The sequence below is a fragment of the Triticum aestivum genome, chromosome 3B, assembly GCF_018294505.1.
Source record: "Triticum aestivum cultivar Chinese Spring chromosome 3B, IWGSC CS RefSeq v2.1, whole genome shotgun sequence".
Classification (NCBI taxonomy): domain Eukaryota; kingdom Viridiplantae; phylum Streptophyta; class Magnoliopsida; order Poales; family Poaceae; genus Triticum; species Triticum aestivum.
In genome coordinates this window covers 776,712,224-776,729,497 of record NC_057801.1, presented here as the reverse complement: position 1 = coordinate 776,729,497, position 17,274 = coordinate 776,712,224, and the positions used below count along the sequence as shown (strand labels likewise).

The window sequence follows — 17,274 nt, the reverse complement described above, 5'->3', positions numbered from 1 at the left end:
CCATTTCTCTCTGGAGATGGGGTTTTCCTTGTGTGTTTAGACCATGTGGTGTTAGCCTGATGGTTTGCATTGGGGGCTTTTGCAAGGTACCAGGTGGCTGTGTGTATGGACAGCTTAACTTTGTCTGTTTATGAAATTTCTTAGAGGCTAGATAGCAATGTTAGTCTTCGTCAGCTTGCTTGCTACCAAACAGCTTAACTTCGTCTATTTATGAAATTTCTTAGAGGCTAGATAGCAATGTCAGTCTCTATCATCTTGCTTGCTACTAATTGGTGTGTTCTGCATTGCACTTTATTGAGTTTACAAATTGTAAAATATGTTCTTGAACTCTGAAATCTGAACCTAGTAGAAACTACCGTTTCCACATTTCTTTTCTCGGTCCAGATAATTCAGTTCGCCCATTTCATAACATTTTGCTGCTAGTAGAAATTATGGAGCCTAAAATGCCAAACATGTTACTGTTCCTGGCGAACTGAATTGTCGGCCTCCAAATTCTTATCCAACCTGTTACTGCTCCTGGCAAACTCAATTGCTGGCCTCCCCTTGCTTGCTTCATCTCTTGCAGTTCTGTTAGATGCTCTACTTCTTAGTAGTGGGTGGGGGTCTTGTTGCTTGTCTCTGTCTGGATCCGGCATGTGCCAGCCTCATGATGCCAACATGTTTGTTGTAAAAACCTTATCAATGTTGAATTGTTCAAACATTAATATGCTTGCTAGACTAACCAATCTTATGGATCAACTAATTGACGGCAGCCAAATTCTGCTAGTCTTGCCTTCATCTCCGAGGCAGGCAGGCACATCGGATGATGCACTAGCCTCTCCACTGCCTTTCCTTTTATTTAGAACGACGCTTCATCCTATCCGGCTGTTACGACAACATTAGGCCAACATGCTCATGTTTCAGTTTACCCACTCCTAGCTAGCAAAGCAGATGTCTTGTTTCCTTCCTTTTTGATTTGTTCGAGTACTATCTGCACGTTAGTTTTTTCGTTGAGTAGTTGGTATTTTCTGCTCATCTATGTTTGACATATATTTGTTCTATTTGAAGGTGCAGATTGTATAAGATGGGAAATGGACAACTCCAACCATTCCAAAATAGTTCAAGGGGCCATGGAAACAAAAGGTACACCATGAACTATCTCATGGCAATATGACTAGGTAGTCTATTTGCTTAGACAAGCAGCGATGTGTATTACAAGTTCCGAGCTGAAATTTCTGTGTATTCAGAATATCAAGAACCTGAACAACAAGGGCAAAGTGGAAGGCACCTATGGTCAACAACCCAGGTAACCTGAGCTTACCCACTGCTATACTTTCTTTCAAACTTATTCGGTGAAAATTCAAAGCTTATGTAGTTTTATCCCCTATTGTTGCAGAGTACAAGGATTAATATTGCATCTATGCTTTTGACAGCTTGAAGTACATAAGCGTTGAGCTGTGGCAGGTTATTGCTATGAAGTTCAGTGACTTGCACATCGCTGCATTATGTTCTTTTTACTTCCAGAGCTGAAGTGCTCTCATACTATCATTGCATTGCCTGTTGTTCTTGCTGCATACCTATATATCAAGTATTTTAGATTTCCTGCTAGTATGCATGTATGCCTCTGCTTTGGTCTTACTGCATGTGAGCTCGGTTGTGTCCGTTGACGCAGTGTAGCTATTCTGTTCCTGTAGATTTGGGGTGGGGGAGGGGGGATCTTTGCCCACTTAAATTACTTTTATGCTGTTCATCGAATTGGATGGTTGCTCTGGTGTGAATCATACTAGTATGCACTAGCAGCAACCTGTCAATGTTTGCTACTAGAAAATCCTCAATATCTTTTCCAGTTATGCTTCCTATTAAGGAATGGTTGCTCCTTTCATCATTGTGGTCGCCCGTGCTGTATCATCATCAGATCCTGTGTCTGTATTTTGTCTTGCTCGACGAGTTATCCAGCAATACTAGTGCATAGTAGAAAATCATCATAGATCATGGTTGTAACCTGCTTTCGTGCTTGTGACTTTGGCCTTCATGATTTTGTGGGAATGTGGTACCAGACTAGAGGGTAGAGGCTAACGATTTCTTGCTATTTCAGTCAAGTGCTGTTCTCGGTGGAATTGCACCTCCAGTGCGCTTTTCGGGCTGCTCGGAGCCATGCTGTCAGAGCTCTTCATCAACTGGACCATCTACACCAACAAGTCGACGTACATACACTGAGCCATAATTCTTTTGTGTCGTTGTTCCATGTGTCAAGTCGAATGCTACTCTTATTATAGTGCCCCGATGCAAGTTTCTGAATTATGCCTCTTCAACTTGCAAGTTGGGATATCTTGCAAATGCTTTAACTTTTAAACTCGAAACTGTTCCCTTTTCTATTTGATTCAAGCTTACTCTTGTTATAATGTATTGTGTAGTTGTTGTTTCAAAATGTTTTGCTACAGTACCATAATTTGCATGAAGATATTGTATTCTGTTGTTGTATCATTGTTTAATAAAACCACATCATGATGCTCACATGAAATATCCACATGTTTTTGTGCTGTTTGATTCAAGCTTACTCTCGTTATAATGTATTATGTTGTTGTTTTGCTACAAGCTGTGTGTTGATTTGATAACAGGAGTTTCCTTGTCCTGGTCCTATACTGCATTTTGACTCCTATGTTTCTGTGTGCGTGTGTTTAATTGATGTTGTTTCAACTTTGAACTGCTTCTGCATATGGCCTATACTGCAATTGAGATTTAAATTTGTGGTTGTTCCTCTTTTACAGATGCTCAAGCGTGAAGTGTGAAGCAAGTGTGAAGCCGTGAAGTGTGATGCCGTCAAGTTCTACTTAGTGAAGAGTAGCATATTGTAGCATATATGCGTTGTAAGGATTGTAATAGATTTATTTAGTGGTATATTTGATGATTCTTTTTTATTATGTATGTGATCTGAAAACTTGTGAAATGGAAACTTGACCAATGGGTCCACTTATGAAAATAATCTGTCAAATTTGTACATTTCTGACATGTGGGACCAATTTGAGAGATGATCATGACAAGTGGGACCCATCTGACTAGTGGGACCAGCTTGAATATATAATGGCTGAAAATAGAAAAGCAATAAATAATAAAAGGCCACGGGCCAACAATAAAAAAGGCTACAATGTTGGGCTTGGCCCATGAAGCCGACCAGAATTAACAAGGAAAAAATAATAAAAGGCTGAATTAATGGGCTCGGCCCATGTAAAACGCTGAATTGGACCAGGCTGAATCTTGTGCCACATCAGATTGCCACGCTGGATGCCTACGTGGCATGGGGAGGTTGTTAGTGATCAAAACGCCACAGTAGACGTATTTTGGTCATAAACGTCTACGACCAATTCAGAAGAAAGGTCGCTATAGTCAGTTTACGACTGCCAGCTTTTGACCTTATGTTTTTGGTCACAAAAAGGTCACAAATTAAAAACAGTGACCAATAGTGCTAGTCACAAGTTGACATATTTCTTGTAGTGCAATCTGACAGAACACCCTCCAGGTACACCATTTAGGTGTATGCTCTCAATCAATACCCAGGCTTCAACCAGTTCTCCAAAAGGATCACATGCTCCCTTCCATTCAGTCACATTCACATTTACACCATCTTTAGGCAGATCAAAGGCTAGGAACTCAATCAAATCCTCAGCAATTTTCCATGGTGGGAACCTGACTAAGAAAGTCTAGCTTGACAACTCTCTCACTTGCCATGGCCATTGCCTATTCTTGCAGAAAACAGCAGACAATAGGCCATGAAGGTCAGTTTTTTGAACCTCTCCCTTGATGATATTCACCATAGCACAATTCTGATAATTCAACCACTTGGTCTCAGTAGCAGCAGGAACCTCCACATGGTAAAAACCAAGACCACTAGCTCCACTTCCAAAAAAAAGTAGCTGAAGGTTGAATCTTAGCCCAAGCAGCACAATTATTAACATTATGATTTTGTTGGCAAATGAAACAAGTTCCCCACATAGTGGCCAGGGCCCCCACAATTAAAGCAAATCATCTCCTTATATCTAGGATCAAGCATCTGTTCTACCTCAGTAACAACCACTGGAGCAGGGATTTGAGAAGAGGAAGCAGTAGATGCAGTAGACTTAGTTTTCTGCACAGGAGCAGGATCTTTACCAGCAGTGGCAGCACCTTGCCGGTGTTGAGGGGTCGAAGCGCGCTGACCACACCCCCTCCCCCCCCCCCGTTGAGAGGCAGCCCCTGAGCTTGATCCAGAAGGACGCCTATCAGCCATCACTACTCCTCCCTTAACAGCCTCAGCAAACAATCTGGAACCCGAGCCAATACCCTCGCACGGCAAACAGATCAGTTTGGGAGGAGGATCAAAAGATCTCACCACAGCAGGATGACAATCAGCCCTAGTAAAATTCCCAGCAGCAAGCAAATCCTTCCTCACCCAGAACGTAGTAGGAAAAGGTTTTGGGAGGAAAGGGTTAGGGTTACTGTGGCGGCGGGGAGGGGAAGGAGTCGACCACAACTGGCCATAGTGCTCCTCTATATATTCTAGGTCATGACTAGGATGGGAAGACGCACTACCAGAATTTGCTTTCCTCACCACCACACATCCACGAATGGATGGCTCGCAGATCTACGGAGCAGGAATGGGGCCTCTCTGCTTTTGGTCACATTTTCCTGAAGCACATGCTCCTAGCTTTTCCTCTAATTTTGAATTCAAACTAGAGTGGGCAAATCTTCCACCGTCAACCTCACATGATTTATCCTTACCATCAACCATCACATTATTTTTTGATATCAAATTACCAAGAGGGAGAACCCTCAAATCCTCTTTCTCTCGATTATTCACCGTCAAACTGTCAACTGAAAGGGAAACCCCCGAATAACGTAAACTAGTGCTATGAACATCAACTGGATCAAGTATTTTTGCCGTACCAAATCAGCGGCGTGCATGAAATTCATGCAAACATCTCAGAGAATTGACAGAGATGATACCCGGAATCATACCTTGGTCGCCAAGCCAAGGTGGGAGCTCGATGTCGTGCCTGCCTCCCTTGTGAACTCGGTGGAGGCCTCCAGGACGCAGACGTCCACCGTGCAAGCCCCGACCAGTACCATCGACGGTCGCTAAGGCCGGCGAGGAGGAAGGACCCCGGGCGGAAGCACCCGAGGGGAATCCTGGATATCGCCTCCATGCGCGGCCTTGCGATGTTGAGGCGAGGAGGGTTGGATCGGAATTCCCTCCACCGCGCAGCCTGCGCCGGATCTGGCGAGTCCGCCTCCTGGATCACCCAGAAGAGGAACTCCACATTCGATGCGCCATCGGCGCCGGTGAATCTCGCGTATTCGTCAAACCTGGCGTGTTGCAGGATGCTCTCGAAGATCTCCGACCACATCGAGCGGTCCGGGAATCATTCCCGCACCACACGCTCCATCTCCAGGTACGCCTCCGATGAGTTCGCATCAACTGGAGGAGACGGAAGCAGCAACGGCAACGCCACCCTTGTCGTCGGCTGAAGGCGACGGATCTGAGCACCCCGGCGGCAGGTGTTGTCATCCAGTCCAGTGGTGAAAGGGGAGGTGGATAGGCTCGGGGGAGGCGCAACAACGACGGTGGAGAGGGAGGTAGGTGGGGGGGGGGGAAATCACCTCATCCAAAAATCCTCTCTTTGCAACGCTTCTCGAAAGGAACAAATCACCTAGAATTCAAAATGCCTAGGAACATGACATTTTTCAATAAAGGGAATATATTAATATCGCGACGATACCAAATACACCCAGGTTCTACACCAACAAGATGTCCAAAGACATCAGGGATGCACACAGCCAAGAAATAAAATAAAAAAGAGAAGAAAAAAAAAGACCCCGTCACGGTGATGAACCACTTGCAACAGTAGCACTCCAACCACCACCAAAGACAACACCAGTACTACAAACGGGATTCTCCAAAAGCGACGCCTCCAAGAAGGAAACAAAGCACACGCGTTGTCGTCGCCTCCAAGAATTCAAAATGCCTAGGAACACTACATGCCAGTAGTTTGAACTAAAAACACGAATTAAACATCCAGTTCAGGATGACACGAAGAAAGATTCATATCCAGGCTTTCCATCCTACAGGGAATGCTAACCGCAAGATTGACCCAACTAGCATTGTACTGCTGCCAGACCCACCACAGCTCCTTGGTGCCACACGAATTTCTCTGCTTTCCTACGCAGAAACCATCAAATTGAAGCAGCGTGATGTTGAGATTTTCTATATTGTGCTAGATGGTATATTGATATCACTTTTGGTGTTTAATTGAGCCATGGACAAGATTTACAACCTAGCAGGGAAGAAAAATGTAAAAGATAGGCTACAAAGAAGAAACATAGCATTAGGCTATTCTGTCAATAAACCGTAGGTTGGATTGATGCAATCCATTATGAAATACGAATGGGAGACATATGGGAAAGCATTGCCTCCAAGAAACACATGGAACGTAGAGGCAGGCTGCGAAATAGTATTTCCTAGGAGGGAAGGCAGCGTAGACACCTGCAGACTCGTGGTGAAGATCTGCCTTGGGGGCCGGCGCTGGAGGCGAGACGAACAGACAGGAACAGAGCAACGAAGGGACAGGAACAGACAGGAACAGAGCAACTTAAGTTTTCTCAAAATCTCAAAATGGCCATAGTTGGGATCACAATGTCTGAAACCCGAGTGACATGCATTTGTATCAAAATTTGGCACAGCAGATTCAGAATTCCGCATAAGAGCAAGCAGTTTGCTGGTCCTCAGATGTTAAAACGCCTCAAAAACCTGTTTGAATAGACATACAGCCTCCAATTCCGCAACTGCAACATTCAAGATGACATGACTAAGACTGATTAGTGACCCCCCACCTATCATCACCTAGTTAGTCAACTCCACGATGGCGCTGACAATGTCACCATCTGCAGCCTTGAGCGCCTTCACAGCCCTGGACCTCGACACAGAGGCCTGCACCATCACGACCTCAACATCCTTGTTGTCAACGCCCGTCTCGTCGACCTCCTCGTCGTCCTGGGCTGCTGCCACGGACGGCTCACCCTTTGAGATGACGCTGCCCGGTCCCGGCGCCTTGAACTGCCCCGCCGCTTCTGTCAGCAGCTTAGCGTCCATGTCCTCCATCTTGACCACCCCGAACATGACATAGGTTTCTGAGTGCGAGCTCTTGAAGACGTCTGGCTTGGAGAGGACAAACGTAGCCTGCAATAGTATTGAGAGATGTTACGAAAATGCGACAACCACCAGCATGTAATTATGCTACAGGGAACAATGGCTGAAGTGGTTAAGATGCTCACGGTCTTGCTCTGCTTGATAGTTACACGGCTCACACCAGTAATGGCCTTCATGCCAAGCCTCTCCATGGCTTTCCTGCACTTCTTCTCACTCCTAGATCTTCCACTAGCATCACCTCCTAGTGCCAGAAAGCACAGGCGCATAATGTCAGATTTTCAAATTTTTGCATAACCCCAGAATTTTACAACTAACATAGTTGACTTTGTGAATTATTATCGGTAACCGTTGGAAATGGAAAGTGTAACATTCATACAACACTTGAACTTTTCACAAGCACGATTGAACAGAATCTGTGACTGCAATCATGTATTCTTGGTATCCATTGTCGATTTTGGAATTTTGAGTAAGATCTTAGTTTTGGCACTTTGGGTAAGGTACAAAGAATTAGCTATTCATACAATGGAAATCCCAGCATCAGTTCATACTAAATGCATTGAAATGATTCACCTACCAAAATTATACTTGCAAAACCAAGATTTTACATTCAGGATTTGTTCCTATCAAACTAAATGGTATAGCTGAACATTCATGTATATGTTAATGCAAGTTGAAATTGAAACAAGGTGCCACCTTACAGAGGGGAATATTATATACAAATGGCAGGAAGTACTCAAGAAACTATATATTCTGTAAATAAGCAGTGCTGAATAATTGAGGAATGAGTAAATATGATACAGTTCCAAAAAGGTGAGAATATAGACCACAAAGGCATATCAATGGTTCGTAAAGAACAAAACATTAGAACAGAAACAAACTGGTCGGTTCCTAATCTTCAAATAAAAAACAGGTCAAAGTGAACCAAAATAGGTAAATATAGAGTTTGTATCATTGAGGAACAGATCAGATAACAATTTCTGAATTATGAAAATGCCAACATTAAGACTAACAGAAACAAAATAATCCATTGATTCAGTGGTTGAATAAGCAACGTTTAATTTCGAATTTTGGTGTGGGCATTAACTTCAGATGTCTAAATTTATGTTAGAACTAGGCAGCATTACAATAAGAAATAGGCTTATCTGTAACTAAGTGGTACTTGAACTGAATAGAAGGAACTGCAGAATTTCAGCATACCCTCAACATCATCGTCATCCATTTCATCCTCATCCTCGTTATCGTCTTGATGGTCGTCATCATCATCCTCAAGGATAGGCTCATCTTCCTGAGAGCATGCATTCCAAATATCATGTTACTTGATGGTCATAAGTATTAAACACTAAACAGCGCTGCCTCTGAACAGGGGATATGCAGAGGAGGGGAAACAGAGTTATCTTTCCAGCATGAAGATGTGAGTACATACTAAGTAGCATCAGCACAAGATAAAAGGAAATGGCACTCCAAAAGCAAAAGAAAGGAAGAGTGTGTACATTACAAGGAACTGTTGTCTGCATTGATCACAGAAGGTATGTTCACACATTTATATTATATTGTTAGTACAGGAAATATGCCGTAAAGCATATAAGCAATTAAGCATACACACAAGATACTTGGGTTACTAACCGACTTCCAAAGCTAATTACAAACAAGCAAGGCCCCGTTTCAGATTTCTTATCTAGCAATCACCAAAGGTGGATGCTTTCATCTATCTATGCTTGCTCAAAATTCGTTTCAGATTTGTATCCACAAGACAAAGCAGTAGCATTTCAGTTTGCAACACTGGAGATTGCTATGAAAGGGAACCACAAACTGCACGTAATTAGGAAAACTGGAAAACAAGTGAAGAACCACAATGGTTGGGACCAGAAAGATCAGATTTCGGGCCTGAAAATTAAAGTCCCAGCTGAACAAGCGAGCATGAATCCCGTACACGCTACCACACCCTCAGGTGGAGGTTACAGATACAGAGTTATCCACCCAGAGAGAGCTCTGCGACCTAGGCGAAATCGACAGACGAGATCTAGCGCTATAGATTCACCACCGCCACCGCAAGGGAACATGCCGATCCAGGGGCCGAACAAGCAAGAGCGGCGAACATTTTTTATTTTCTTTAAAAGTGTGAGGCGATGATTTTTCAGTTGAACAGGGCACCAAATCGGAGAGGGGGAGGGGGAAGGGTCACCTCGATGTTGTGCTCCTCGAGCTGGGAGCGGAGCAGCTCGGCGGCAGTCATGGTGGCACGCGTCTCCGGTGAAACCTTGTCGGAGGGGAAAGTAAAACCCTAGCCTAGCTAGGAGGGAGCGGGAGAGCAGAGGAGAGACTGCGACGGGAGGAGGAAGGGAAGAGAGAGACCCGCTTCACTTGTGTGGTGGTCGCGTGGGTCTACACTGGGCCTGGAAAGTGCTGTTCGGCCCTGGGCCTCCACAAATGATTTGGAAAGAAATGTTCACACCCGTTTTCTTGGCCCATCTTGCAATCTAGTAATTGCATTGTAGTAACCCTTCCGTTTTAGGAAACGTTTCTTGAAATAAGCAGTTTTAGGAAACAAAACATAGTCAATATTTCTGCTGACAACTAAACCGGGTTTCGCCTATCGTCCTGTGGCGCTAGCCACCATGAGTTTGTTGGCAACGATTGCTCGTGGAGTCCTAGTGATTTTCTCCTGCCGCTCCCCACTAGACTCTCCTGCGTCGGTGTCCATGGGACCTTCGTGGAAGGCCGACCATGGTGCACGAACAAGGAAGGAAGATGTTGGCGATCCGCTACAATGTCTAGCGCTGCATGAAGATGAAGGGGGTGGTTTTCCTCTCTGAGGATGAAGTAGAGATACCAGATGTCCATACCAATTGCTTGGCAATAGCTAGGGTTCATACCACCAAAGGGTTTAGTATGTTTTCACTTCATTCTGATATGAGTAATGCGTGGAACCCTGCGAGGGAAGTCTGTTGGCGTCTAATAACACCAAAATTGCTCACAATTCAGTTTGGATGCCTAGGTGACTATTGGAACACGGACCGGTTGGTGACATAAACCGGGATCAAAAGGCTTCCACGCGTCAGTAGCTGGCTGGAGTTGAGGTTTTTTTTAAAGTGCATGATTTAGGGGTTTTGGGGGTTATATTTAGGTTGTTATTAGCTAGCTAATAGAGAGAAGTGTTCTCTCTTATATCTTCGTCCTTGGTTACCAATGCTACTGCTATGTTCATTTCACCCGCAGATATATAATAACTCATGCATACTCGCATCATACATCATCATATATAATAACAAGTCCTACTAATCATGCATCATCATACAACTTCTACTCGTTATTAATAATAAGTCATACGATCATCATCCTCATAGTCATCGAACCCAACCCTACATAATTGTTCTTAGCACATGATCATCAGTATCAGGTAGGACCTAAACACCCTTAAGGTAAAATAGCATAAAACAATATAGACCCTGACTCTCCATTATCAAGAATGGCGATCATCCTGTCTCCAATTCTTGCCCTTCGCTGCTTGTTGCTTCCAAGAAGCTCCTTACGACTGTCCATACATTTTTTCCATTCTTTGATTGTTATGTCTCCACTTCTTTTAGAAACCCAGTATGGACAGTTGAGATTCGTAGGACGACTTGGTTGTATGTTCAAAACATGAAGGCTACCATGCGTATACATCAAATGAGGCACACAATCATTCGGGATTATCTGTTGAAAAACATAGTAATATCTTCGTAGTTAGCAATGATGTACTAGTTTTAGAAGTGTGCAAAAAGATCACGGATGTCGTAATAGTAAAAAAATCTTACCATGGTATCTCCATGGTAGTTGCCGTAGTTCAACACGTGCATTAGTGGCACGTATTGACCATAATGTTGAGGAGTTTGATTGTACATATTGTAATTCTCAAGATCAGTACAAAATGCGACCAGATGAGTTTTCTCCTGATAAGTTAATTCGGAGCCTTCGGTGTAGTAGGTTCTGTCTACCATCTTCCGCACATTCTTTGAAGAATGAAAATAAGCTTTCAATGGAGATAAGTTGTCAACTATTTTGAAATAAACAATATAAATTACTTAATAACTATGTTAAGCTCACATGGGGGAAGAATTGGAGGTGTATCCACAAGGACCCAAATCGAAGGTCTCTCTTGCTCGATTGTAGGATCACCAAGATCCATGGTGACAAGCATACCCTCATCAAGACCATACATCTTGCAAAGTGCTTCCCAATTTTTGCAACCAAAATGGGTTACACTCTGAGCATTGCACAACTTTACTTGAAAATCCACACCATGATGGGTACTTAGGAAAAAAAATTTGGTTTCGAAACTTTCATGGTCTTCAAAACCCATCCTCTCCAAGACATAGCGTCTTGCAAAGCATGGGATAAGCTAGTCGAATTAGAAAAGATGAAAAATATTGCCATGATTAAAATAATTGAAGTCATGAGTAATTACGAAAAAAAACTATTGTCGTCGGTTGCGTACCGTATGAACATCGAAGGTCTCCTCGAGCTTAATGCTGAAGCGACGATCTTCGTCTAGCTCAATGAACCTGTCGCAGATACCTCGGTCGTCGTGGCACCAGTCGCACTCCCCCGGGCGGTTTTCGTCGTCCGAGTACGACATTTCCGGCCTATGTTCATAATTCAAATATTAAACTAGATTATTAATCACGGGTTGACTATCGGTGATGTACGTAGCTCCTCCTTTCATTCCTGAGTGCATTATTACATCAAATTGTCTAGCACACGGGAATGAAGGAGAACTTATCCAATATGAGCATTCAATAAGCAAAACCAAATCATAAAATAAGCAAAAGAAAATCATAAAATAAAGTAGTATTCAAATTAGCATGCATTCAATAATTATAAGCAAAAGTGCATCATCTCTTGGTGTCCGTACATCATCGAATATTATCACTAATATAGCATCACTAATACAACTAGAACCGTAGCGCCCGACGGGTATCGACGCGGGCGGTGGACACCCAAAGATAAGGAACCATCACAGGATCATAGCTCCAGTGAGATCCCTGAAGAACCTGCCAGGTATTGTCGAACCTGCCCTCCAATGCAACCATGTAGCGACGGACGTGCTCGTCCTCCTCGCTGACATGGTGACGTACCAGCTCTGCGGTGTCCGGAAGCCTCGGCACCGTCACTGGCCCACGCGACCGCCACCAAACAAGGATCGGGTCAACAATGGGCTGCCTCCTCACCAACCTACATCCCCCGGAAGGTAGCACCTCCCAATACCAGCCTGGCGGAGCCCAGTCCCGAACATGGCCCTGATCAAGCAAGCCTCCACCGCCGAGTCGACTACGAGGAGGATGCGGGATAGGCATCGCCGACGTCGATGCGGGAACTACTTCTATATATAGTTAAATAAAGTAGTTTTATTAATTAAATCAACTAGCTAGTTCAACTACTAAACACTTACTATAAATAAATAAAGTAGTACTTACTAAAAAAAAACTACTTCTATATATAGTAAAATAAAGTAGTTTATTAAATCAACTAGCTAGTTCAACTATATATGAAGCACTTACTATAAATAAAATAAAGTAGTACTTACTAAAAATAAACTAGTATTTTTCTAACTAATTATATTAAACACTTTCTCTTCTTATTTTTTTTCATTTTTCTAAATACATACTATGAACAAAAAAATCATTAAAATTCTATAAACAAAATTACAACAGAAAAAAATCATAAAGATTCTATGAACAGAAAAAAAATCATAAAAATTTGACATATTTGATCTTTGCATATATATGATAAAAAATCTATGAACTGCACATCTAAATTACTACACATCCAACAAAAAAATCTATGAACTACAAAAAAATTTAAAAAAATCTAACAAAATCTGACAGAAATCATAAAAAATCTAACAAAATCTAACAAAAAAATGTACTAACAGAAAAAAAAAATCTAACATAATATGAACAAATTAATTACACAATCTAAATTACACAATATGAACTATACATATCTAAATTACACCATATCTAATCTAACAAATAAATCTATGAACTAACAAACAAAACTAAAAAAAATCTAACGTAATATGAACAAATTAATTACACAATCTAAATTACACAATATGAACTACATATCTAAATTACTACAAATCTAATCTAACAAATAAATCTATGAACTAACAAAAAAATCTAAAAAAAATAAAATAAAGTTGCTCACGGCCGGCGACGGCGACGGCGAGGTGCAGCAGGGCGGGCGGCGACGTCGGGGCGGGGCGGCGACGACGTCGGGGCGGCAGGGCGGGAGGCGATGACAGCGGGGCGGGGCGGCGACGGCGCGCGTCGGTGCAGCAGGGGACAGCGTCGGGGCGGGACGGCGACGGCGTCGGGCGGGGCGGGGCGGAACGGCGTCGGGGCGGGGCAGCGACGGCGAGGGTGGCGGCAGGGGACGGCGCGCGGCGTCGGGAGAGATCGAACTCGGGGCGGGGCGGCAGCGCTACTTATATACCAAAGGCTTTGGTCCCGATTCGAACGGCAAACCGGTACCAATGCCTGCCTTTTGTCCCGGTTTGAGGACCATTGGTCCCGGTTGGTGGCCCCAACCGGGACAAAAGACTGGCATTGGTACCGGTTGGTGGCACCAACCGGTACCAAAGAGTGGCATTGGTACCAGTTGCCGCCACCAACCGGTACCAATGGACCAGTCTAATTTTTATTTTCTGCAACTGTTTTTTAGTGGATTCTTTCTGCAGCTGTTTTTTTAGTCCCACCTCGCCAAGCGAGAGGCACTCGCAGCTGTTTATAAGCCTTGAGTGCAGAGACGATGAAGAAGAGGCTCAATGCTCACCTGCATGTTTGTTAGCTTCAAGCCTTGAGGAATAGGGTAGACTGCACAGAGCTATGTGCAGTGCAGTTGACACTATTCCGAAAGGCTTGAAGCAAATTAACGAGCATTGCGCCTCTTTTTTATTTTTAATGACTTATTTTTAATAGTTGTGATTAACTTAACTAAAAAATGAGCATAGATGCTTATTTTTAATGACTTATTACAACTCAGAATAAAAAGAAAAAAATAAATATAGCAGAAAAGAAAAAAAACTATATAAAAAACTACTCAGAAATAAATAGAAGCAAAAATAGTTGTCATTAACTTTACTAAAAAAATGAGCATAGATGCTTATTTTTAATGACTTATTACAATTAAGAAATAAATAGAAGAAAAAATAGTTGTGATTAACTTAACTAAAAAATGAGCATAGATGCTTATTTTTAATGACTTATTACAACTCAGAAATAAAAAGAAAAAAATAAATATAGCAGAAAAGAAAAAAAACTATATAAAAAACTACTTAGAAATAAATAAAAGCAAAAATAGTTGTGATTAACTTTACTAAAAAAATGAGCATAGATGCTTATTTTTAATGACTTATTACAATTAAGAAATAAATAGAAGAAAAAATAATTGTGATTAATTTAACTAAAAAATGAGCATAGATGCTTATTTTTAATGACTTATTACAACTCAGAAATAAAAAGAAAAAAAATATAGCAGAAAAGAAAAAAACTATATAAAAAACTACTCAGAAATAAATAGAAGCAAAAATAGTTGTGATTAACTTTACTAAAAAAATGAGCATAGATGCTTATTTTTAATGACTTATTACAATTCAGAAATAAATAGAAGAAAAAATAGTTGTGATTAACTTAACTAAAAAATGAGCATAGATGCTTATTTTTAACGACTTATTACAACTCAGAAATAAAAAGAAAAAAATAAATATAGCAGAAAAGAAAAAAACTATATAAAAAACTACTAAGAAAAAAAGAAGCAAAAATAGTTGTGATTAACTTTACTAAAAAAAGGAGCATAGATGCTTATTTTTAATGACTTATTACAATTCAGAAATAAATAGAAGAAAAAATAGTTGTGATTAACTTAACTAAAAAATGAGCATAGATGCTTATTTTTAATGACTTATTACAACTCAGAAATAAAAAGAAAAAATAAATATAGCAGAAAAGAAAAGAAAACTATATAAAAAACTACTCAGAAATGAGCATAGATGCGCTTATAGAGAAAATTAGACCTAAATTCATAATAAATTTCTACTAACTTCAGAGAAATTCAATATGAATTTAGGTCAAATTTCCTGTATAAGGGCATCTTTTTTCACTTTGAGAGTAGCTCAACAAGGCAGAGAGGGAGGGGCTTATAAACCGGTGTGAGCCCCCTTCGGTTGGCGAGGTGGGACTAAACTCTGGCCGCAACGAGGACCAGCCCTTTAGTCCCGATTGGTGGTATGAACCGGGACTAAAGGGCTGCCTTTGGTCCCGGTTCAAGCCACCAACCGGGACCAATGGTGGTGGGCCAGGAGCGAGGCGCATTAATCCCGGTTCGTCCCACCAACCGGAACCAATAGGTCCAGACGAACCGGGACCAATGGCCCACGTGGCCCGGCCGGCCCCCGGGGCTCACGAACCAGGTCCAATGCCCCCATTGGTCCCGGTTTTGGATTGAACCGGGACTAATTGGCTGACCCGGCCTGGACCATTGCCCCCTTTTCTACTAGTGAGGAACACGAGTGAGATCCAAGAAGTCCAATTGCCGCTATCGGCAAAAATCTTGGTGCTTTTGTTCAGATTTGAATTAAATTGGATGTGAATAGAAAATATGTGTATCCATCACTAAAGGGGGGAGAAGGTGTGGTATCAGGTGAAATATAAGAAGCTCCTTATTTTTTGTGGCCCCTGTGATTTGATTGGTCATTGGCATGAATAGTGTGGCATGAGAGCGCATGATATAGCCAAACTTGAATGGGGAGATTTCATGCTTGCTCATGTAGCAGGAAGTCGAGGCAGTTGTCGAGGGTTTGGCCAAGGCAATGCTAGAGGTAGGGGTGGAGCAACTTTTGCAACAGGCTTTGGGAGAGGATTGAAGCCTGATGACTATAATAGAGGTGACGGGGGTGATCTCAATAGAAGCACATCTAATCTGAGTATGAGAGCTCACGCTGGAACGCTGCCCTTAACAAGGACAACCACCTAATGAAGGCAAATTGGAGGTGTGAGATAAAATGTGCATAACTTAAACTCTAAGAATACTACTATGCTGAATGGCAATCCTTCTGCTATGAGCCAGTCAACACTGAACTCGGGTGTGGTGGGAGGAGAACCCAATGAACTTTCTGGTGTTAATAGTTCTAAAAATCGTGAACTTTTTTCAAATTTTAACCTTATTCAAACACAATGAAATTTTTATAAGATATATGAAATTTTCAAAATTTACAAAAAAAATCTTAAATCCATGAACATTTCTCAAATTCGGGATATTTTTTGAAATCATAACTTTTTGAAAATTAAAAAAACTGAAATCCATGAAATTTTCTAAAATTCATGAACTTTTTTCAAATCCATGAACTATTTCTCATATTGATGTACTTTTTCGAATTTGAGATGATTTTTTGAATTCATTAAGTTTTTCAACTTTCCAGGTTTAAAAAAAATTGATGATCTTTTCCATATGTATGTGAGGTTTATCAAAGTCACCCATTTTTAAAATTGCGGAAAATAAAATATCATGATTTTTTATTTATTGAACTTTAAAAATAATAAATAAACATAGCCGGGTTTCAAACCAGCATGTATTTGTCACAGCACGTCCTTTTCAACATAATCCGTGGGGTGGGTCCTATAGAGAATGGAAGCGCAGCGGGTGGCTGCGGTTGAGATTGGGATGGGGCGATATGCGGCAGAAATCACATATCTGACCTCAGGCAGAAATCAAATCACAAACTGACCTGGTCACGAAAAAATTTCACTCTGTTGACCCTTTGGTGTGGCGCCCGACAGTCGGGCGCCGCACCCTACTGTGCAGCGCCCTTCCCTTAGGCGTCGCACATCCTGCCATCGTGGCAGCCCTGGTCCAGTTGCGGCCCCACACGCACCTGTGCAGCGCCTAAGAGCTAGGCGCCACACACCTGTAATATGCAGTGCCTAGCTCTTGGGCGCTGCACAGTCTGTGTTCCACTTGGGCTGGCCCCACTCTCTCTTCCCTCCCACCCCCACCCCACACACCCCCACCCGACCCAAACCCTTAGACTTGCGGCCCTCCTCTCTTCCCCTCTCCCCCCTCTCAAATCCTTCTCA

The 17,274-nt window shown here is 42.2% G+C and overlaps 1 protein-coding gene across 1 annotated transcript; it reads right to left on the bottom strand.

Moving 5' to 3' along the window:
- Window positions 1-6,602: 6,602 nt before the first annotated feature.
- On the bottom strand, window positions 6,603-9,480 carry LOC123066518 (nascent polypeptide-associated complex subunit alpha-like protein 1). Its single transcript, XM_044489579.1, has 4 exons — window positions 9,342-9,480; window positions 8,357-8,444; window positions 7,285-7,400; window positions 6,603-7,189 (listed from the first exon to the last, which is right to left on the bottom strand). Exons 1-4 carry the CDS (start codon window positions 9,390-9,392, stop codon window positions 6,854-6,856), a joined length of 591 nt encoding a protein of 196 aa, XP_044345514.1. The 5' UTR covers window positions 9,393-9,480; the 3' UTR covers window positions 6,603-6,853.
- Window positions 9,481-17,274: the final 7,794 nt, after the last annotated feature.

Bases quoted from the DNA above. Each gene is read 5' to 3' on its own strand.
- LOC123066518 (XM_044489579.1), bottom strand. From the start codon at position 9,392: ATGACTGCCGCCGAGCTGCTCCGCTCCCAGCTCGAGGAGCACAACATC. The intron at 8,445-9,341 runs GTGACCCTTCCC...GCATGCTCTCAG, and splicing joins TCGAGGAGCACAACATCGAG to GAAGATGAGCCTATCCTTGA. The intron at 7,401-8,356 runs GTATGCTGAAAT...TTCTGGCACTAG, and splicing joins GGATGACGATGATGTTGAGG to GAGGTGATGCTAGTGGAAGA.